General features: G+C 36.6%; 3 protein-coding genes across 3 annotated transcripts; 1 reads left to right on the forward strand and 2 right to left on the reverse strand.

Annotated features, from left to right (window-relative positions):
- Positions 1-230: 230 nt before the first annotated feature.
- TVAGG3_0018110 (guanyl-nucleotide exchange factor protein) lies at positions 231-9,043 on the reverse strand (the record flags this gene model as incomplete). The annotated part of the gene is made up of 1 exon (XM_001311957.1): positions 1,279-9,018. One exon carries the CDS (start codon positions 9,016-9,018, stop codon positions 1,279-1,281), a length of 7,740 nt encoding a protein of 2,579 aa, XP_001311958.1.
- Positions 9,044-11,485: 2,442 nt separating this feature from the next.
- On the forward strand, positions 11,486-12,343 carry TVAGG3_0018120 (uncharacterized protein; the record flags this gene model as incomplete). Its single annotated transcript, XM_051220079.1, has 1 exon — positions 11,756-12,343. The coding sequence occupies one exon, from the start codon at positions 11,756-11,758 to the stop codon at positions 12,341-12,343; it is 588 nt and encodes a 195-aa protein (XP_051105065.1).
- A 9,236-nt stretch (positions 12,344-21,579) lies between these two features.
- Positions 21,580-22,763, reverse strand: TVAGG3_0018130 (ankyrin repeat-containing protein DDB G0279043 family; the record flags this gene model as incomplete). Its single annotated transcript, XM_001311958.1, has 1 exon — positions 21,637-22,731. One exon carries the CDS (start codon positions 22,729-22,731, stop codon positions 21,637-21,639), a length of 1,095 nt encoding a protein of 364 aa, XP_001311959.1.
- Positions 22,764-22,819: the final 56 nt, after the last annotated feature.

Raw genomic sequence — 22,819 nt, forward strand, 5'->3', positions numbered from 1 at the left:
ATTGCTGAAATTTTCGAATTAACTCAAGAAATGCGGTTGTCTAAACAAAGTTATGTCATTTAAGGACTCTATGAATGCATAATTTTTGCATTTGAAAGCTCTTTACCTAGTTTTGAAGAAAAAACTTTGAAATTCCTGATAAACAAACGAACGAAGAGCACAATAAATGAAAATTCAAAAGCAAAGCGGGTGATATTTTTAGATTTGCAAGAAAACATTAATTTAGATTAGATTTTTGAATTAAATTTTGAATTCTGAAATATTTATTAGTTTAGAGATAATAATAGAATAATATATAGATCATGCTGAGATAAATATATAGAATGATGATAAAAGCATACCTAATATTTGAGAATAGTGGCAAATGTTTTGAGAACAGACAATATCACGGGGTAATTCATAATTATTAACTCGGGCAAAAAGCCTCACTCTGGATTCACCTTCGCAAAATCCAGGAATTCCTTTTGTATACCATTGTCCAGCTCTAGCGCAGAACATTCCAATTGCAAAGCACCAATTTTCATGCTGCGGCTGCCCATCAAGTAATGCATATTTGAAAGGATCTCTAACGAGGCCACCAAAATAATAAGCCGGACCATCATAAATATCAACTTGAATATCAGTTGCATTATATCCATATGCATTTCTTGATACAGATCGATCTGTGTCAAAGTATGGATGAAGCAGTTGCAACCAAGAGTTAAATTTATTTTTGTTCGGGTATTCAAGGATAAAATGATGGTACCCATCTTCGCTTATAAACCTTCTCTCGTTGAGATGCAAAAGGATTGAATACTTTCCAGGATCATCAGCTTCGAGCGCTTCTTTTTCACTGGTGAAACATGGATCAATGCTATGATTGTGCTCAAAAACGCGTATATAGTAATGTCCTCGATATTTTGTTGTAACAATCCCTTTGTGGTAAAATACTTCGAGCCCGATTCCCTAAAAATCCCTTGTAAAATATTGAAATTTCATATCAAGGAAGAAAGATCTTTTCTCATTGAAATAAAGAAACTACAATTAAATATGAGAGATGCTGATCCTGGAGTTCCATTGGAGATGAATCGGACTTTAAGGGGATACATTTCTCTGTTTATATAACGATAAGTTACTGATTTTCTATAATTTTTGTGTAATTCACGAGCTTTTCAAGTTGAATTCTCAGTGAGAGTTATTAGTATAAGTTCAAACAATAAGTGACACACAAATATAAGTTTCCAAAATAACAAAAATCAATTTAATAAAATATATAAAAATATAAGAATAAAATAAAAATTAACGATTTTCCATAGTCTGGCAGTATTGGATAGCAATCAAAAGCTTCTGGTAAGTGATTTCTTCACTTGAATACGGTGGCAAGTGCAATCTGTTGAAGCAAGTTGAAGCAGTTGGAAGGGACTGATCAGGATTCTCTCTTTCCAACTTATCAATCTTAAGAACGAAACTGGAGTTGATTGATGAGTTTGGCAATCTCGTGAGTGTTGTAATGAACTTAAGCAACAACTTGCGCTGGTCAGGATTGAATCTATCAACAGCGTTGAAGAACCATCTGATGTTCTTATCTTCAAGGCCTTTGTAGTCATTAACTTGTGTGATTGATCTGAGCTGTTGTGTCGTGATGACATTTGATCCCTGAGCCATGTGAGACAAACGAGCACCAGTCAACAGAGGATGTGAATCGATCTTTGTGTTGTCGATGAATCCCTGTCTGATCAATTGAAGTGTTGGCTTGATTGAGTTGATTCTGAAGTTGATGCATTCGATGATGAAATTCTCAACTTCGCCAGGTCCAACAGTTGAATCTGCAGAGTGTCCAGGAAGCATTGCTTGCTGTCCATTCCACTGTTCAATCTTCCATGGAACTGCGCATCTCTGGAAGTCCTTGTCCGCTTCTGCTTGTCTCAGCTGAGCGAACTGATCAGAGAGCATTTTGTCGACCATCAAAATGTCGTTTGAAGAAAGTTCACCACCAGCGATGAACTTCCAAACGAAAGGAACAAATGGCATATCCTGGACAAAACCTGTTCTTACGACCATGCCAATGTAGATACCGATGCCTCTGTAGATATCACTGTATTCTCCATTAGTTTCGTCGTAAGGAACGAACAAGTCTTTGAACTGTCCGCGGTGGTGTCTCGCGTTTGGAACAGGGAAGCAGAGACATGATGTTTTCTCGAAAATGGAAGTAGCGCATTCTGTCATGAGCTCTCTCATTGGACCGGAAGCATCGATAGCTTCTTCGTCTACAAACTTTACCTTCCACGGTTTCGTTGCAGAGCGAAGCATCTCCATTCTGACAGTCTTGAACCACATTGCGACCTGGTGCATGATTGACTGTCTTCTGTCTCCTTTTCCATCGAGAATGACTCTGTGGGCGCTGTGTCTGTCGACTTTGATGACGCAGTGGTCGTTTTCGTTTCCTTTCGCGATGCAGTTGATGAATTGGTCTGATGCATCTTCGCAGGACACGAACATGTTCATTGATGACCAAATTGACTCTGGAACATCTCTGAAATGGTTCAGTTTCAAGTAGTTGAACTGGTGAATCAAAAGAGCTCTCAATGCAACAACAGATGGAGAATATCTCGATGCGAGTGTTGATTGTTCCGCAATGGATCTGACTGTTGAAAATGTTGGCATTTGGAGTGCCGATCGTGGTAAAATGTTCAACAATGCATCAGTATCATCGTCATCCCATCTGATTGCGAAATCTTTCATGTCTTCAATGAATCTGGCGTGGATTTGGTCCAAATCAACCATGACTCTCTGTCCTTTCAAGCTCTGGCTCTCGTCATCTTTGAAGAACAACTGTGGCCTGAATTCGCTCCATCCCATTGGAACAGAAATCAATGCCAAATAAGTGATTTCGTCGTTCAAAACTATATCTCTCTTGAAATCTTCTGGGAAGATGTATTCTGCCTCTTCGAAGTTCTCTGTCTTTGAGCGGCTGATCATTGCTTCAGAACCGAGATTCTTCAGTGGATTCAATCTCAAAGTAACTCTGACTTTGGAAGGATTGACAAGTCTCAGCAGCCAATAAGAGAGATGTCTTAATTCTGGCTTGATGTAGTCAGGCTTTCCTTTGTAGTATTCAGAAGCTCTGAACCAGAGAGGAAGAATTTCCCAGAACGGGAAGCCAATCAATGAATTGTATCTTCTCACGAAGAGTCTGATTGACATGATGTGCTGGAGATAATCGAATGTGATTGCGCCAGGATCCAGAGGAACTTGTGGTATCATTAACTGGGACTCTGATGTTCTTGGAATCTCAGAGTTGAAGAATTCTGGGAAGTGGGAAGCGAGATCTCTTGCAATCTGTGAAGAAAGAACTCTGTACTCTTGGTTGTAGACAAGGGAATATCTGTCTATTTGGTAAGGAGGCATCTTCGGAATCTGGGAACCCAAAAGTAACAATTTGTGGATGTAGTTCTTGTCTTGGTCGATTGGTGTTGAAGGAATTGTTACTTGAAGTAACTCCAAGAATTGTGGAATGTACTTGAGAATGAATGGAGAGTTAGATACCAAAGAATCAATGATAACTGATTTCGCAAGTAGTTTGGCTTCATTAGTTGTAACCATGTAAATGTATGACTTCAAAAGAATCAACATTTCAAATGGAGTTTCGAAAATCCATGAGTTATCCATAGGCAAAATCGAAAGAACAGAAAGTGCATATGATCTCGTGTTTTCAACATTGAGCTTTAGTTGTAATGGGATAGCGATCAAAGCAGGAGATTCCAGCATTGCCTTTCCTGCAACGGAAAAGAAATTAGGAACAAAGCCAACGAAAGAGTTAATTGTAACAATCGAAGAACCATTTGTTGGGACAGGGTTCTTGACTTCTCCTGGAGGGGAGTACTTGTGCCATCTGTTTGGATAAGCAATCAAATGTAACAATGGATCATTTGACATGGTCTTCAAACATTTTCCGACAGCTTTAGGAACATCACTTCTCTTTGCGAGAGATTGCATTGCGGCCTTGCAATCGATGTCCAAAGAGAGATAGAGAAGATTAGTTGTGGCCTTGGGATCCCAGATTGGCTCGTTCAAAGAGAACATGAACCTGCCATCTCTGTATTCGTTAGGGAAGAACTGTTCGAGTAAAACTGACAAAATTGAGAACAATTTGACAATTGCGATTTCGTTGTTGATCATTTCTGGCTTCTGCGCCGCGATTCTGATCAATCCAATTGTCATCCATTGGCAGGTTAACTCGTACATGAGTCCTCTGAACGCATCGATGCAGATCTGGCTTGATGCCTGTGTTGCAAACTGAGGATGGATCAAAATTGTGTTTATAGGAGTGATGAAGTTTCTTCTGAGTCTTTCTTTGTAAGAAACAGGGTTGACATCGATGTTGTACGAAGGAATCTTGTTGTAGTCTTCTGGCAACTGTTTGATACCTTCCAGCCAATAGACATCTTTGAACAGTTTGTTCTTGTTGGCGTAGGAAAGTACAGAATGAGGTGCCAAAGGTGGAAATGCTCTTGGATCAAATGGATCATTCGTTACATTTATTGTGTGTTGCATTGATTTGTGGCAAGCGAAGAGAACTCTGAATTTCTGTCCGTAAGGGAACTCGTACGTATTCTTTCCGATGGAGAATACTTTAGCATCTGTGTCTACTTCCATTGTGTAGGACTGGCTTGGCTTCAATTTCTCTGGTTCATCCAAAGAAGGATACATTTTTCCGCTTGGCAATTCAGCGAAACTGTATCTTGTGCTGTAGCCTTCGACAGTATCAGAGACAATACCAAGGTATCCTCTCATTCTGTCGCTTGTTGTTTGTACAGTTACACTGAATTTCACTCCTTCTTTGATCTGAGGACTCAAAAATGTAACTGTTGGAGCTTCTTTGTACACCAAAGTGTTGAAACCATTGTCTTGAGGAAGAGATGGCTTCCTAAGGAATGAATACGCTGTCTCAATGATATGAATGATGTTGCCAAATGGTACTGGATCTTTACTGAATACATCAACCATTTCTTGGGTGAAATGTGACATGAAATCAGGCTCTTTCAAAAAGTGGGCAATTGTTTGTACATACAAACTTTGTGTGATGTTATCGTATCTCTTGTTAATTAACATGTCGTTGAAGAATGACAGGATGAAGTCGTAGTAAGTGAACTTCTTTTGGTTCACTTGTATGAGAGGAACAGCGTAAATGAATGCTGGTTTCTCGACAACGACTTTTTTGGCAGGGTCTGTCAAAGAAAACGGTTTTTGGTAAATAATGTATTTGTTTTCTTTTCTTGTTGGCAGAGCAATGACTTCTGTTGATGTTGTCAAGTCCTGGTGGAATCTTACATTGCAGAAAGGTCTCATTGGTTCAAAGAAGTTTGTCAAAACAGCTAAACATCCTGCGATTTCCACTTCTTTGTGGTCAGGAGTTATTGATGTCAAAATTTTGATCAAATTTTCTTTTGCGAGAATGTCTCTGTTCAAAACTTCTCTCAAAACGTGGACGAATTCACAAGCAATGTCCAAGCCAGCGAATTGGCTGAATGCAGAGCCAATTAAGAAGATTGCCTGCTTAAAGAATGCGTCGTATCTTGATGAAGTTGGAGAATCAAACAATTGAGACAAAACTCTTCCGCAAACTCTTACTGTCAATGGATCTCTCGACTGGAACATTCTGTTTGCGACCATGTCGAAAGCATCTTCATTGTAACTGAGAGTTCTAAATGATTCCGCCAACAGAATCATTTCTCCCATTGAAGAATTGGGGTTCATCAATGTTGGTTCCAATTTGTCACATTTTCTGATTAAACTCAATGCCAAAGCAAACAATTGACAGTTGTTTGGATCTTTCGAAAGCAAATCCAAAATATTATGTAACAAATTGAGTTGTACACTTTGCAATGCATCGATATCTCTGAAGAACCTCATTGCCAACAATGTGAATCTGTTATTCTTAGTTGTCTGTATCATATCAATGACTCTCGCGTAGAACTTGTTGATTTGATCTAATTGTTGTGGAGTCATTTTCGTGATTTTGATGATAACTGACAAACCTTCGAAAGATTCAATGGAACTCAATGTATAAGCAATGATATCATTAAGTAATGGATGCAACTGCATTGTGTATGTTCTATCAATCAATGAGAAACCAACTAATGTAGTTTGGATTCTCGATCTCTGCTGTTTGATGATGTTTTTAATTAAGAATGGTGAAAAATCATTGGAAAGATATTCAGAAATTAATTGTTCTTTGTTGTCATTCTCAAGGAATTCACTTTCCATCCTTAATAACATCAATGCTCTGATCTTTATCTCTTCTGCTTGATGCTGTTTCTCGTTTTGAAGAAGGTTTCTATACGTATTCCTTACTTTTGTCATTTGATCAACAGCTTTCTTTAATTCTGCACTCAATGTTGTCTTAAGATTGAACAGATCTTCTAAGATTCCCATGTGTTTGCAGATGGCCAACAATGTTACTCTGTCAAGATCTTTCAGTTCTGGTCTCAAGTTCCTGTGTGTAGGAGCTTTGTATTTCGTGTAAATTGTCTGAATTTGAGAGCATTCAGAATTATTCAGAAAATTGTAAATTCTTTGGTCGGCAAAATTGTTTGTGTTCGGATTGTCAAGGGAATTGAATGCTTCCTGGTTATCAATGATATCGATGTTCGCGCGCATCAGCCACATGCACTTTGACTCAAATTCTGACTGACCACCGCCTTTGAACAATGTTGCAGAGTATCTGCCGAATGTGAACAGTAATGTAAGGACAAAGTTGGCAATCTTTGGGTAAAGATTGATATTTGGTACTTTGGTGTTGATGAAATCGGATAATTTCTGCAATAAAACGGATAAAAGTGCAGTTGTGATTCTGGCAATCGCGTGGTATTCGACAAGAGGGGAAATAAGACGTATGAAGTTGTCGAATAACATGAAGATCAAGGAATCTTGGAAATCAACGGGTGTTTGTGAGTTGGAAATGGAAGTATCAAATTTCGTGACTAATATGTTGAAATAATCACCGAAATTGTCTAATTCGGATGGTTCGGCACGATCTGGCCTTGCGCCAAAGGTAATTTCAGCAAATGGATCTTCTTTCAGACGTTTTGTTGCCCATGTCAGTAAAACTCGTTGATGAAGGATCAAGAGATTGAGGATTGACTCTGGAACATTGTTTATGTTGGTGAATGTCTGAGGAATAAGCTCGGAGAAGGAGTTTGGAGTGGAAAACGGAATCTTTGCTAATACAGAGGAAGTTTCAAGGTATCTCATGGCGTATCTGTTGAGATTATCGTATTGTATGCGCTCCTTGATCAGTTTGACAAGGATATTGATCGAATACGGCTGATTATACTTGAAGAAAAATTCTGTATTAGAAAAGAAGAGGATGACGGCAAGGTTTGTAGGAAGCAATGTCAGTAAATCGAATAATTTCTGGATCAGAACTGGAATCTTTGCATTACTTTGCTGAATTAAGATCAAATTTGCCTGAAGAATGGAAATTAACGATTGAACGATAGAGACGATCGAATCCTTGGCCGATGACATTACGTTTGACGGTAGCGTTAAGTAGCTTGTAATTAGATCAACCAGTTTTTCGAACATTTGACTTTGCCTTGGAATGAAAAGACGTGGAATAATCTGCGATCCGATGAAAGCAGACATGAGTGGTGTGATCGCTTTGATGAATTTCTTGAGCTTCTTTTGGAATAATAACATTGCATCGTATTTCGCGAGATCCAATAACGTTGGATCCTCGGAACCAAGGAAGAGAAGCTTTCTGACTGCAACTCTGTTGTTGTTAATAGGTACAACTATGTAATAACACCTATTTACAGCATCAATTGTTGCAGCAAGGATCGGTTCTGGGTATTGGAAGCCGACATCGATCAAGAACTCACCGGAGACCAAGGAGAATATTCTGAAAATGGAGTTATTCGGTCTTTGGTAGAGAAATGCGAGATAATGGCCATTTGTAACGATAGGAACTTGATAAGAAGCTTCGATAGGGAATAATGATTGAAGAGATGGATCAAGATGGGCTTTAGAGCGCTTGAGTGTCTTAGATATTGTTGCACTTCCGTATTTCGCTTTGTATTCCCACATATCGTTAACGCTGACGTGCGAAGCGCCATCGGATACGACAAATTTGTCTTTGCAGGTTTGCGGTGATGCTTGGGCGAAATTAAGACCTTCTTCTAATGGTTTAGTGATAAGATCATTGATTCTGAAGGTGTATTTGTATTCACCATCTATGACATATAGTTTTGCTCTATCTACGTAGATGCAAACGTTTTCTTTGAATTGTTTATCAATTTTTCTTCGAATTGGAGCTGTAAGAATACAGCCACCTTCCGTAATTGGGAATATGTAGAGATCGCTTGCTGTTAAAACAAACAAAAATGTACCATTCGAGCAGATTGTGTGTTTCCAAATTCTTGTGCACTCAATAACTTCGTAAGGTGAGCCACGATAGCAGAATTCGACCATTGGAGGTGGAATAGCTGTTGGTGGAATAGTATCATCAAGATATTCAGTAATGTCTTCGAGTAATTTTGATTTTGTATCTTTCTTTTGAATAACATTAAGAGCAACCTCGAAACCTTCAATAAGCTTATCGAAATTCAATTTGAAATATAATTTACGTGTTGGAACAAATGTAAATGCGGGCATATTTAATAATCTGTAATGAGAAGTAAAAGCAATGTTTGTTTCACGTGCAGCGAAAATTCTGATATACTCGTCAAAATATGTTTTCAATTGTTCGATAAAAGTTTCATCACGTGGTTCAGAATTTGAAATTATTGCTTCAATGACCGTTCTTAAGTTGACGATTTGGTCGAAACAGTTTATTGTCATGCCAACTATATCTTGTGGATGATGACAGGTAGCAACCGATGGTTTAAATTTGCTTACTGGTGGTGGATTATAAGATAAAACAACTAATTCTCGCGCAAAAAAGTGAGCAGAAGGGTTGTAATCCCTCATATTTGCGAAAACTGGATCACGAGAAAGAGGTCCTATATTTGCGGATGAGGAAGATGTTCCTGCACCCATTTTCTTTCTCTAAAAAGTTTTTTTATATTGTCAGAAATTTCAAAAAAAAGTGGATCTAAAAATTGTGTGGCGCTTTTTTTCGCAATCAAAAACCTTTCAAGTTGTGTAAATTGGTAACTTTGTTAAGAAGCGTAAATGTGTGTGAAATATATTAATTATCCATTTGCCTCGATCTTTCATTGTGCGGGTTTTTGAGTGAACGCAAAAAGGCGTCAAAAATTTTCTCACTGGGTTTTCGTGTATCAATCCCAGCTCATTATATACGCAACCAATCAAAAATCTGATATGGGAGTCCAAGGCTAACTTTTTGTTGTCTACCTAATAAAAGAGGAAGCAGCATTAGTGAGAATAATCGCAAATATTCAATTTAAATTATCTTTTTATTCTTAATTTAAAGTGACAAAAAGAATAAAAAACCTATTCTAAGGCATGTTGTTATGTAAATGAGACTAGACATCATATTTTATGTTATGAAAAAAAAATATTTAGAATTTTAGAACAAAATAAATAGAAAAAATAGCATAACTTATGGATGTGCGTATATTAAATTTAATAAATTAAGAGAAATTATTTTTGGCGCCAAAATTATTCGTTAACTCTCAAATTTTTCTGAGTCAATAAGCCGCCAAAAAAGTGTCATTTCTTTATAGGAAAGGAAACCTATTTGACGAACAATCCGGACACTAGTGCCTCAGCGAATTTCCCCAAACCCACCAATCCCCTCCCTGCTGTTGTGCACCATCGATGGAAAGTAAGTCATCAATAGTCTCTTTTCCTGATTTCAAGCTAACGTTAGATCATTCATGAAAGAAATCATTGCCTTTCATCAGAGACTTTCGTTATAACTGCGCTGCTCTCAAGTTCATCTTGAGAAATTTACGTAATAACTGAATTCCCAAAGTTCTTTAGGTGATCCAAAACACTGTAGCTGCTTGAACTTTGGACGAGCCTCGCACCCCAGAGAATAGAAATCCCAATCTTGCTCATGTTTAGTTGAATTAGTCTGCAGCAGTACAGCTCTGATACCACAAGATCGTGATGTATACAAAGTCACAACGCTATTTGATTCAACAACTAGCTAGTTTTGACATCAAATTGCAAAATTTGACTTCGTTATGAGCTCTTTGTAGCAAAAATACATTACACTTAAAGACTAGTTGCTAGACTGTAGTAGTTTGTTCGTATATATCTATTTTTCCCCAACGTATTGCATACTACATTTTGACAAGACTTGCAACCTTATAGTAACCTCGTTGGGAATTGTTCAAGCAAAGCGTAGGTAGTTAAGGTCGAGTAAGAGTTCTTCTTAAATCTTTCACTGAATGAGTAGGTGTTGGAAGAACTGTTCTCTAAAGCGATACAGTTGCGCTACATGTTCGTCAACTTGTCTAGAAATAAATATATCATTTGTTTTATACGTTTTTTCGTAATAAATCTATTTGTATTTGTTGTATTTGAGTATGAAGATAACAAAAACTACGGCATAAGACGCAGTACACTGGGCTTCGTTGCCATTTTATTTACCATGTTAAGAATAAACTTAACAGACATGCTTTGTTTTCGACGAAGCCATCTAAAATAACGTACATCTAAATAAAACTAAAAAACTGTAAAATTTCTTTATTTGATAGTATACTTCAAATTATGCACTATACCTTCTAGAATTCTATAACACTCTTTGCATATAATTTTTTTAAAAAAAAGTTATATCTCGACAAAAATATGATTTATCAATAGAGTATGTAAAATAAAACTCATTCGCAGTATTAAAAAATCGTAAATCTTTCCAAAAAAATTTTGAATTACAAATTTTAAAACTTAAAACAACATTTTTTGAAGCGAAAAAACGAAATCTAATTTTTTTTGGAAAATTTAGAATAAATAGAGCTCTTTAACTCGTCGAATACAAATTGTTTTCAAGTTTTTTTCGACCGGAAATTGAACTTTTAGAGTTTATACAATAAGATTCACATGAAAAAATACGGGTTTAACAAAGAAATCACCAATATAAAGGTTTTTTAGTAGAACGAGATTGATAAAAACTATGGTATGATAAAAAGACGATAATTTTTTTGGCGGGATAATTGAAGAATATGAATGATTCGAATTACAGACATACTCTAGTCCGAAACTTACTATGGTTCGTGACTTATTTTTGACACAGAATAGCTGTAGACTAAGGCTTACTCTAGATCCAGACTTATTATACAATTAAATTTGCTTTTGGAATAAGACTTAATTTTAGTTACAAACTTATCTTAATATCAGACTTATATTTAGAATCAGACTTACTTTAGTCTAGAACTTACATTTAGAATCAGACTTCCATTTCAAGTCAGACTTACTTTCGTCCGAAACTTACATTTCAAGTCAGACTTACTTTCGTCCGAGACTTACATTTCAAGTCAGACTTACTTTCGTCCGAGACTTACATTTCAAGTCAGACTTACATTTCAAGTCAACTTACTTTCGTCCGAGACTTACATTTCAAGTCAGACTTACTTTCGTCCGAGACTTACATTTTAAGTCATACTTACATTAATATCAAACTTATATTAACCTACGACTTACTTTTATTCCCAGACATCTTGATCCACACTGACATTGAAAACTACTCATACATCTAAATCCACTCAAACATAATCCAAAAAATGATAATGTAATGAAACTTTATAGAAAATTGAAAATTTCGGCAATTAAAAATAAAGTCGAACAGCATTGTAAATGCAACTGCAACATGGAAAATGTTTATAAACTATATGGTGTTCATATTCCATGTATTCATAACATCTTAGATGTAAAACCGGCCGATTTAGAAAAACCTAAAGCATTTCATATTGGAAAATTGGAATTCAATAGTTCGAAGAATATTCTAGTTTATGATGATGAAGACAATCCGATAGGAAAGGGTGATCGGAAAAATGAACAATGCAAAATTTCGGCTCGGAAAACATTTACAACCAAAGTTGAGAACGAAATTTACTTGTATGAAGAACAAGTAACTCCAGATATAGGAGTTAAAAGTCTTGTTCAACGCATTTTAAATCTTCCGTCAATTGACAAGGCAACAAGCTTCATGTTTAATCTTGGGATGAACATCGATTATGATACAATTCAGGCAATTCATTATATATCATCATTAAGAAAAACACATCCAGAAGTGATAGATTTGGCATTAAGTAATGCATATCTTCCGGAAGAATCAGATGAATATCAGCAAAACAAAGACATGATTTCAAAAATTATCGAAGAAGTTTTTGATAATAAAGACAAGGAAAGAGATCCGGATTTTGTTGTAAGAAGGAAGAGGAAAAATGGTTTGTGAAAAAAATATTTATATGAATAAAATGTGTATGATTATTGTTTATAAAAACAGTTAATAAATATGAGAAACTATTTAATTATTTGTTATATAAAGATTCGATATACAGAACAGAATGAAAAAGGATAAAAAAATTAATCAGAAAGATGTAAAAGTTTGGGAGATATAAAAAATATTATAGAGATAAAATATTTCCAGAGAGATAAAAAAGTCAATGAAAGATGCAACAGTGTTAATGAGATGGCATAGTGTCTGAGAGATGCAAGAGTGTCTGAGAGATACAATAGTATCTAACAGAAGCAAAAGTAAGTGATAGATGCAACAGTGACTTATAGATGCAACAGTGTCTATGAGATGCAACAGTGTCTGACAGATGCAACAGTGTCTATGAAATTTAACAGTGTCTGAGAGATGCAAGAGTGTCTGAGAGATACAATAGTATCTAACAGAAGCAAAAGTAAGTGATAGATGCAACAGTGTCTATGAGATGCAACAGTGTCTGACAGATGCAACAGTGTCTATGAGATGCAACAGTGTTTGAGAGATACAATAGTATCTAACAGAAGCAACAGTGTCTGACAGATGCAACAGTGTCTATGAGATACAATAGTATCTGACAGATGCAACAGTGTCTGACAGATGCAACAGTGTCTATGAGATGCAACAGTGTCTATGAGATGCAACAGTGTCTGACAGATGCAACAGTGTCTGACAGATGCAACAGTGTCTGACAGATGCAACAGTGTCTGAAAGATGCAACAGTATCTGAAAGATGCAACAGTGTCTGACAGATGCAACAGTGTCTGACAGATGCAACAGTGTCTATGAGATGCAACAGTGTCTATGAAATTTAACAGTGTCTATGAGATGCAACATTGTCTGACAGATGCAACAGTGTCTATGAAATTTAACAGTGTCTGACAGATGCAACAGTGTCTATGAGATGCAACAGTGTCTATGAGATGCAACAGTGTCTATGAGATGCAACAGTGTCTGAAAGATGCAACAGTGTCTGACAGATGCAACAGTGTCTATGAGATGCAACAGTGTCTGACAGATGCAACAGTGTCTATGAGATGCAACAGTGTCTGAAAGATGCAACAGTGTCTGACAGATGCAACAGTGTCTATGAGATGCAACAGTGTCTATGAGATGCAACAGTGTCTGACAGATGCAACAGTGTCTATGAGATGCAACAGTGTCTGAAGATGCAACAGTGTCTGACAGATGCAACAGTGTCTATGAGATGCAACAGTGTCTGAAAGATGCAACAGTGTCTGACAGATGCAACAGTGTCTATGAGATACAATAGTATCTAACAGAAGCAAAAGTAAGTGATAGATGCAACAGTGTCTATGAGATGCAACAGTGTCTGAAAGATGCAACAGTGTCTGAAAGATGCAACAGTGTCTATGAGATGCAACAGTGTCTATGAGATGCAACAGTGTCTATGAAATTTAACAGTGTCTGACAGATGCAACAGTGTCTATGAGATGCATCAGTGTCTATGAGATGCAACAGTGTCTATGAGATGCAACAGTGTTTGAGAGATACAATAGTATCTAACAGAAGCAAAAGTAAGTGATAGATGCAACAGTGTCTATGAGATGCAACAGTGTCTATGAGATGCAACAGTGTCTATGAAATTTAACAGTGTCTGAGAGATGCAAGAGTGTCTGAGAGATACAATAGTATCTAACAGAAGCAACAGTGTCTGACAGATGCAACAGTGTCTATGAGATGCAACAGTGTCTATGAGATGCAACAGTGTCTGAAAGATGCAACAGTATCTGAAAGATGCAACAGTGTCTGACAGATGCAACAGTGTCTATGAGATGCAACAAGTGTCTGACAGATGCAACAGTGTCTATGAGATGCAACAGTGTCTGAAAGATGCAACAGTGTCTGACAGATGCAACAGTGTCTATGAGATACAATAGTATCTAACAGAAGCAAAAGTAAGTGATAGATGCAACAGTGTCTATGAGATGCAACAGTGTCTGACAGATGCAACAGTGTCTGAAAGATGCAACAGTGTCTATGAAATGCAACAGTGTCTGAAAGATGCAACAGTGTCTGAAAGATACAATAGTATCTAACAGAAGCAAAAGTAAGTGATAGATGCAACAGTGTCTATGAGATGCAACAGTGTCTGACAGATGCAACAGTGTCTATGAGATGCAACAGTTTTGAGAGATACAATAGTATCTAACAGAAGCAACAGTGTCTGACAGATGCAACAGTGTCTATGAGATACAATAGTATCTGACAGATGCAACAGTGTCTGACAGATGCAACAGTGTCTATGAGATGCAACAGTGTCTATGAGATGCAACAGTGTCTGACAGATGCAACAGTGTCTGACAGATGCAACAGTGTCTGACAGATGCAACAGTGTCTGAAAGATGCAACAGTATCTGAAAGATGCAACAGTGTCTGACAGATGCAACAGTTCTGACAGATGCAACAGTGTCTATGAGATGCAACAGTGTCTATGAAATTTAACAGTGTCTGAGATGCAACATTGTCTGACAGATGCAACATGTGTCTATGAAATTTAACAGTGTCTGACAGATGCAACAGTGTCTATGAGATGCAACATGTCTATGAGATGCAACAGTGTCTGAAAGATGCAACAGTGTCTGAAAGATGCAACAGTGTCTGAAAGATGCAACAGTGTCTGACAGATGCAACAGTGTCTATGAGATCAACAGTGTCTGACAGATGCAACAGTGTCTATGAGATGCAACAGTGTCTGAAAGATGCAACAGTGTCTGACAGATGCAACAGTGTCTATGAGATGCAAAGTGTCTGACAATGCAACAGTGTCTATGAGATGCAAACAGTGTCTATGAAATGCAACAGTGTCTATGAGATGCAACATTGTCTGACAGATGCAACAGTGTCTGACAGATGCAACAGTGTCTATGAGATGCAACAGTGTCTATGAGATGCATCAGTGTCTATGAAATTTAACAGTGTCTATGAGATGCAACAGTGTCTATGAGATGCAACAGTGTCTGAAAGATGCAATAGTGTCTATGAGATGCAACAGTGTCTATGAGATGCAACAGTGTCTGAAAGATGCAACAGTGTCTGAAAGATGCAACAGTGTCTGACAGATGCAACAGTGTCTATGAGATGCAACAGTGTCTATGAGATGCAACAGTGTCTGACAGATGCAACAGTGTCTATGAGATGCAACAGTGTCTGAAAGATGCAACAGTGTCTGACAGATGCAACAGTGTCTATGAGATACAATAGTATCTAACAGAAGCAAAGTGTGATAGATGCAACAGTGTCTATGAGATGCAACAGTGTCTATGAATGCAACAGTGTCTGACAGATGCAACAGTGTCTATGAGATGCAACAGTGTCTATGAGATGCAACAGTGTCTATGAGATGCAACAGTGTCTTGAGAGATGCAACAGTGTCTAACAGAAGCAAAGTGTGATAGATGCAACAGTGTCTATAGATGCAACAGTGTCTATGAGATGCAACAGTGTCTGACAGATGCAACAGTGTCTATGAAATTTAACAGTGTCTGAGAGATGCAAGAGTGTCTGAGAGATGCAATAGTATCTACAGAAGCAACAGTGTCTGACAGATGCAACAGTGTCTATGAGATGCAACAGTGTCTATGAGATGCAACAGTGTCTGAGAGATGCAATAGTTCTAACAGATGCAACAGTGTCTGACAGATGCAACAGTGTCTATGAGATGCAACAGTGTCTATGAGATGCAACAGTGTCTATGAGATGCAACAGTGTCTGAAAGATGCAACAGTGTCTGACAGATGCAACAGTGTCTGAAAGATGCAACAGTGTCTGACAGATGCAACAGTGTCTATGAGATGCAACAGTGTCTGACAGATGCAACAGTGTCTATGAGATGCAACAGTGTCTGACAGATGCAACAGTGTCTGACAGATGCAACAGTGTCTATGAGATGCAAAGTGTCTAACAGAAGCAAAAGTGTGATAGATGCAACAGTGTCTATGAGATGCAACAGTGTCTGAAGATGCAACAGTGTCTGAAGATGCAACAGTGTCTATGAGATGCAACAGTGTCTGAAAGATGCAACAGTGTCTGAAGATGCAACAGTGTCTATGAGATGCAACAGTGTCTATGAGATGCAACAGTGTCTATGAAATGCAACAGTGTCTGACAGATGCAACAGTGTCTAGAGATGCAACAGTGTCTACAGATGCAACAGTGTCTGACAGATGCAACAGTGTCTATGAGATGCAACAGTGTCTATGAGATGCAACAGTGTCTGAAAGATGCAACAGTATCTGAAAGATGCAACAGTGTCTGACAGATGCAACAGTGTCTGAAAGATGCAACAGTGTCTGACAGATGCAACAGTGTCTATGAGATACAATAGTATCTAACAGAAGCAAAAGTAAGTGATAGATGCAACAGTGTCTATGAGATGCAACAGTGTCTGAAAGATGCAACAGTGTCTGAAAGATGCAACAGTGTCTATGAGATGCAACAGTGTCTGAAAGATGCAACAGTGTCTGAAAGATGCAACAGTGTCTGAAAGATGCAACAGTGTCTATGAGATGCAACAGTGTCTATGAGATGCAACAGTGTCTGACAGATGCAACAGTGTCTATGAGATGCAACAGTGTCTGAAAGATGCAACAGTGTCTGACAGATGCAACAGTGTCTATGAGATACAATAGTATCTAACAGAAGCAAAAGTAAGTGATAGATGCAACAGTGTCTATGAGATGCAACAGTGTCTGAAAGATGCAACAGTGTCTGAAAGATGCAACAGTGTCTATGAGATGCAACAGTGTCTGAAAGATGCAACAGTGTCTGAAAGATGCAACAGTGTCTATGAGATGCAACAGTGTCTATGAGATGCAACAGTGTCTATGAAATTTAACAGTGTCTGACAGATGCAACAGTGTCTATGAGATGCATCAGTGTCTATGAAATTTAACAGTGTCTATGAGATGCAACAGTGTCTATGAGATGCAACAGTGTCTATGAGATGCAACAGTGTCTATGAGATGCAACAGTGTCTATGAGATGCAACAGTGTCTATGAGATGCAACAGTGTCTATGAGATGCAACAGTGTCTATGAGATGCATCAGTGTCTATGAGATGCATCAGTGTCTATGAAATTTAACAGTGTCTATGAGATGCAACAGTGTCTATGAGATGCAACAGTGTCTGAAAGATGCAACAGTGTCTGAAAGATGCAACAGTGTCTATGAGATGCAACAGTGTCTATGAGATGCAACAGTGTCTATGAAATTTAACAGTGTCTGACAGATGCAACAGTGTCTATGAGATGCAACAGTGTCTATGAAATTTAACAGTGTCTATGAGATGCAACAGTGTCTATGAGATGCAACAGTGTCTATGAGATGCAACAGTGTCTATGAGATGCAACAGTGTCTATGAGATGCAACAGTGTCTATGAGATGCAACAGTGTCTATGAGATGCAACAGTGTCTGACAGATGCAACAGTGTCTATGAGATGCATCAGTGTCTATGAAATTTAACAGTGTCTATGAGATGCAACAGTGTCTATGAGATGCAACAGTGTCTGAAAGATGCAATAGTGTCTGACAGATGCAACAGTGTGTATGAGATGCAACAGTGTCTATGAAATTTAACAGTGTCTGACAGATGCAACAGTGTCTGACAGATGCAACAGTGTCTATGAGATGCAATATTATCTGTCACACATAACAATGTCTGACAGATATATCTTTCTATGATTCTAACCCTAATTACATTTTTCGTAAAAAACTATATTTAAGATTTGCAATTAACACCCTTTTTTCTCTTCCAATAATGCACAAAACCAAGATTTGACATCAGATTTAAAATCTCCATCAAGTCTGCTTTCCAAATCCGCTGTCAAAACTTGAATATCTCAATTAATTAATGATATTCAGATATTGCGAATAATCTTTAGGTAAAGAAGAAAATTTATGTTGTAAAATCATATAAAAATGTAGTTAGAGAGCAAAAATTATGTTTGAGTGGATCTCCATGTCGTAGTGGATCTAGATGTTTGAGTGGCTTCAGATGTATGAGTGGTTTTCAATGTCAGTGTGGATCAAGATGTCTGGGAATAAAAGTAAGTCGTAGGTTAATATAAGTTTGATATTAATGTAAGTATGACTTAAAATGTAAGTCTCGGACGAAAGTAAGTCTGACTTGAAATGTAAGTCTCGGACGAAAGTAAGTCTGACTTGAAATGTAAGTCTCGGACGAAAGTAAGTATGACTTGAAATGTAAGTCTCGGACGAAAGTAAGTCTGACTTGAAATGTAAGTCTGACTAGAAATTAAGTCTCGGACGAAAGTAAGTCTGACTTGAAATGTAAGTCTCGGACGAAAGTAAGTCTGACTTGAAATGTAAGTCTCGGACGAAAGTAAGTATGACTTGAAATGTAAGTCTGACTTGAAATGTAAGTCTCGGACGAAAGTAAGTATGACTTGAAATGTAAGTCTGACTAGAAATTTAAGTCTCGGACGAAAGTAAGTATGACTTGAAATGTAAGTCTGACTAGAAATTTAAGTCTCGGACGAAAGTAAGTATGACTTGAAATGTAAGTCTCGGACGAAAGTAAGTCTTGGAAGAAAGTAAGTATGACTTGAAATGTAAGTCTCGGACGAAAGTAAGTCTGACTTGAAATTAAGTCTCGGACGAAAGTAAGTCTGACTTGAAATTAAGTCTCGGACGAAAGTAAGTCTGACTTGAAATGGAAGTCTGATTCTAAATGTAAGTTCTAGACTAAAGTAAGTCTGATTCTAAATATAAGTCTGATATTAAGATAAGTTTGTAACTAAAATTAAGTCTTATTCCAAAAGCAAATTTAATTGTATAATAAGTCTGGATCTAGAGTAAGCCTTAGTCTACAGCTATTCTGTGTCAAAAATAAGTCACGAACCATAGTAAGTTTCGGACTAGAGTATGTCTGTAATTCGAATCATTCATATTCTTCAATTATCCCGCCAAAAAAATTATCGTCTTTTTATCATACCATAGTTTTTATCAATCTCGTTCTACTAAAAAACCTTTATATTGGTGATTTCTTTGTTAAACCCGTATTTTTTCATGTGAATCTTATTGTATAAACTCTAAAAGTTCAATTTCCGGTCGAAAAAAACTTGAAAACAATTTGTATTCGACGAGTTAAAGAGCTCTATTTATTCTAAATTTTCCAAAAAAAATTAGATTTCGTTTTTTCGCTTCAAAAAATGTTGTTTTAAGTTTTAAAATTTGTAATTCAAAATTTTTTTGGAAAGATTTACGATTTTTTAATACTGCGAATGAGTTTTATTTTACATACTCTATTGATAAATCATATTTTTGTCGAGATATAACTTTTTTTTAAAAAAATTATATGCAAAGAGTGTTATAGAATTCTAGAAGGTATAGTGCATAATTTGAAGTATACTATCAAATAAAGAAATTTTACAGTTTTTTAGTTTTATTTAGATGTACGTTATTTTAGATGGCTTCGTCGAAAACAAAGCATGTCTGTTAAGTTTATTCTTAACATGGTAAATAAAATGGCAACGAAGCCCAGTGTACTGCGTCTTATGCCGTAGTTTTTGTTATCTTCATACTCAAATACAACAAATACAAATAGATTTATTACGAAAAAACGTATAAAACAAATGATATATTTATTTCTAGACAAGTTGACGAACATGTAGCGCAACTGTATCGCTTTAGAGAACAGTTCTTCCAACACCTACTCATTCAGTGAAAGATTTAAGAAGAACTCTTACTCGACCTTAACTACCTACGCTTTGCTTGAACAATTCCCAACGAGGTTACTATAAGGTTGCAAGTCTTGTCAAAATGTAGTATGCAATACGTTGGGGAAAAATAGATATATACGAACAAACTACTACAGTCTAGCAACTAGTCTTTAAGTGTAATGTATTTTTGCTACAAAGAGCTCATAACGAAGTCAAATTTTGCAATTTGATGTCAAAACTAGCTAGTTGTTGAATCAAATAGCGTTGTGACTTTGTATACATCACGATCTTGTGGTATCAGAGCTGTACTGCTGCAGACTAATTCAACTAAACATGAGCAAGATTGGGATTTCTATTCTCTGGGGTGCGAGGCTCGTCCAAAGTTCAAGCAGCTACAGTGTTTTGGATCACCTAAAGAATTTTGGGAATTCAGTTATCCGTTACTACTCTTAAATTAAAGTAGAGCACTACAGCGAATCAATCGTAATGCCTAGTCTCTCCAGTAACAAGCTGATCTGCTATATTAACTTTAAAGCCAAATCGATTCACATTGTTGCTGGTAAGTCTGATTGCTTCAGATAGAGAGCATGAATTGCTTCTTTATCATCTAATCCCCATCCCCCTTGTTCCCGATTGGATGACATGGACAATTCATCTTTCTCTAACGAAACAAAATGACACTTTTTTGCGGCTTATTGACTCAGAAAAATTTGAGAGTTAACGAATAATTTTGGCGCCAAAAATAATTTCTCTTAATTTATTAAATTTAATATACGCACATCCATAAGTTATGCTATTTTTTCTATTTATTTTGTTCTAAAATTCTAAACATTTTTTTTTCATAACATAAAATATGATGTCTAGTCTCATTTACATAACAACATGCCTTAGAATAGGTTTTTTATTCTTTTTGTCACTTTAAATTAAGAATAAAAAGATAATTTAAATTGAATATTTGCGATTATTCTCACTAATGCTGCTTCCTCTTTTATTAGGTAGACAACAAAAAGTTAGCCTTGGACTCCCATATCAGATTTTTGATTGGTTGCGTATATAATGAGCTGGGATTGATACACGAAAACCCAGTGAGAAAATTTTTGACGCCACGCAAAAAACATCATCATTGTCGCGTTGAAGGCTTTCGTTAGCATTATATAGCTTAATGGACTGTAAAAATGATTAGAACATATGTAAATTTCTATATTGTTTAGATTTCAACAAATTCATTTTGAGATTTAAGGATAACTTTTAACAATTATTGAATAAGATCAACATCATTGAAAACACTCCTTTGCAATAGTACATACGATTTTTTTTTTGAAAACCATATTTCCAAAATTCAATGAAATTGAGATAACTTTAAATTTGGTAGATATAAATTAGCTACATGCGTTTAGTTGATGAATATTGAATCACGCAAAAAGACTTTTGCTATAATAATCGTCTTTCTCACAAATGAATGAGTGGGGTAGGAAAATGAGAGAAAATACTGGTAAATAGAATTGCTCTATATATAAACATATGTTTACTCTATTCACTGAATGATATTGTAATTACTTAAGCATGCTATACGCTTCATAATATTTAAGTGCTCTTGCAACAAGTTTTGGAGTTAACCTATTTGCATCACGAATATTTTTGTTTGCACCGCTGTCTAAGAGTGCTCGTATTATTTCTACTGAATTGCTTTTCACAGCAAGATGAAGTGGAGTGTTTCTATCAGAGTTAACTGCATTAACTATAGCGCCATTATTCAAAAGTAATCTGCAAACATTTACATTTCCTGATGTGCATGCATAATGTAACGCTGTCCAATTGTCTGGAGTTGATATTATAGCTTGAGCACCATTTGCAATCAAGAAAGTACAAATTTTAAAGTTTCCTTTTTCTGCTGCCAACATTAAAGGAGTCAATCCTTCTCCTGTCTGAGCATTGACAAACGCACCATATGTAACAAGCATTTTAGTAGATGTATCATCCTCTTCGGATACACTCCAATGCAATGCTGTCTCTCCATTCTTATTTCTGTCATTAACTTCAGCATCATTTTTAAGAAGTAAATCTACTAATTCGCTATTTTTGATTTTTGCTGCATAAATTAATGGTGTAAAACCATTTTCATTCTGTGTTTGTTTAACTCCTTTACTAAGGAGAAAGCGTGCAACATCAATATGTCCGCCTTTGCAGGCATAATGAAGTGGCGAGTTCTTTCCTTTATCAAGCAAATCTGGAGGAACATCCATTGAAACAAGCCATTCAACAACGAACGAATGGCCTCCTTGTGCAGCATAATGGATTGGTTGCCTACCATGCTTATCGCGTGCAGTTATTGATGCTCCATTCTTGCAAAGCAGTTTTATCCATTCAATATTTCCTAATTCGCATGCAAAATGAAGTGGGGTTACTAATTTACGATCTGTTATAGTTGCATTAGAAGGATATTGAATAAGAGTGTTGAAGCACCTCATTGCATCAAAATACATGGCAATTGAAATTAATGGTGCTCCATTCAACAAAATATTTGGGACATTTTCAAATGATGATATATCCAATTCTATATTTCCTGTTCCTGCTTCAGTAAGAGCAGCCGAAATAAGGCTCGGATCATCATCAATAATGCTAAGGAGTAATTTTTTCTGAGTAAACATTGAAATTTTGAGTCCAAAAGTGACAATTGTAACTATTCAACTTTCTATACCCCAATACAGGTCTTGAAATCTGTTTGGATGATTGTTT

The sequence above is a fragment of the Trichomonas vaginalis genome, chromosome IV (assembly GCF_026262505.1).
Source record: "Trichomonas vaginalis G3 chromosome IV, whole genome shotgun sequence".
NCBI classification, from domain to species: Eukaryota; Parabasalia; order Trichomonadida; family Trichomonadidae; genus Trichomonas; species Trichomonas vaginalis.